This window comes from Mus caroli, unplaced genomic scaffold (assembly GCF_978045245.1).
Source record: "Mus caroli unplaced genomic scaffold, Mus_caroli_1 scaffold_2, whole genome shotgun sequence".
NCBI classification, from domain to species: domain Eukaryota; kingdom Metazoa; phylum Chordata; class Mammalia; order Rodentia; family Muridae; genus Mus; species Mus caroli.
This window is the reverse complement of record NW_028227257.1, coordinates 94,405,808-94,406,764: the sequence shown is the minus strand read 5'-3', so window position 1 is coordinate 94,406,764 and position 957 is coordinate 94,405,808. Positions and strand designations below refer to the sequence as shown.

The 957-nt window shown below is 43.1% G+C and overlaps 1 protein-coding gene across 1 annotated transcript; it reads left to right on the top strand.

Moving 5' to 3' along the window:
• LOC110289552 (olfactory receptor 5M5) lies at positions 1-957 on the top strand. Its single transcript, XM_021155816.2, has one exon. The coding sequence runs from the start codon at positions 1-3 to the stop codon at positions 955-957; it is 957 nt and encodes a 318-aa protein (XP_021011475.1).

Here is a 957-nt window from a genome sequence, read left to right as displayed (position 1 = left end):
ATGCTGGCACCTAAGAAAATGGTCAGAGGCAATTACTCAATGGTGACTGAATTTATTCTCTTGGGATTAACTGATCGTCCAGAGCTGCAGCCTTTGCTTTTTGTGCTCTTCCTGGTGATCTATCTGATCACTGTGGGAGGGAATCTTGGCATGATGGTGTTGATCAGGATAGATTCCCGCCTGCATACCCCTATGTACTATTTTCTTGCCAGTTTGTCATGTTTGGATTTGTGCTATTCTACCAATGTGACTCCCAAGATGCTGGTGAACTTTTTATCAGAGAAGAAAACCATTTCATATGCTGCGTGTTTAGTCCAGTGTTATTTTTTCATTGCTATGGTGATTACTGAATATTACATGTTAGCTGTGATGGCCTATGACAGGTATATGGCCATCTGTAACCCTTTGCTTTACAGTAGCAAGATGTCCAAAGGGGTATGTGTGCGTCTGATTGCTGGTCCCTATATCTATGGCTTCCTTAGTGGCCTGATGGAAACCATGTGGACATATCGCTTGACCTTCTGTGGCTCCAATATCATCAACCACTTCTACTGCGCTGACCCTCCACTCATCAGACTCTCCTGCTCTGACACATTCATTAAGGAAACATCAATGTTTGTAGTAGCAGGATTTAACCTCTCCAATTCCCTGTTCATAATCCTCATTTCCTACCTGTTCATTCTCATTGCCATCTTGAGGATGCGTTCTGCTGAAGGTAGGCGCAAAGCCTTTTCCACCTGTGGATCTCATCTGGTGGCAGTGACTGTGTTTTATGGGACGCTATTCTGCATGTATGTTAGACCTCCCACAGATAAGTCAGTGGAGCAGTCCAAAATTATTGCTGTGTTCTATACTTTCGTAAGTCCCATGTTGAACCCCATCATTTATAGTCTGAGGAATAAGGATGTGAAACATGCTTTTTGGAAGCTGGTCAGAAGAAATGTGCTTTCAAAGTAA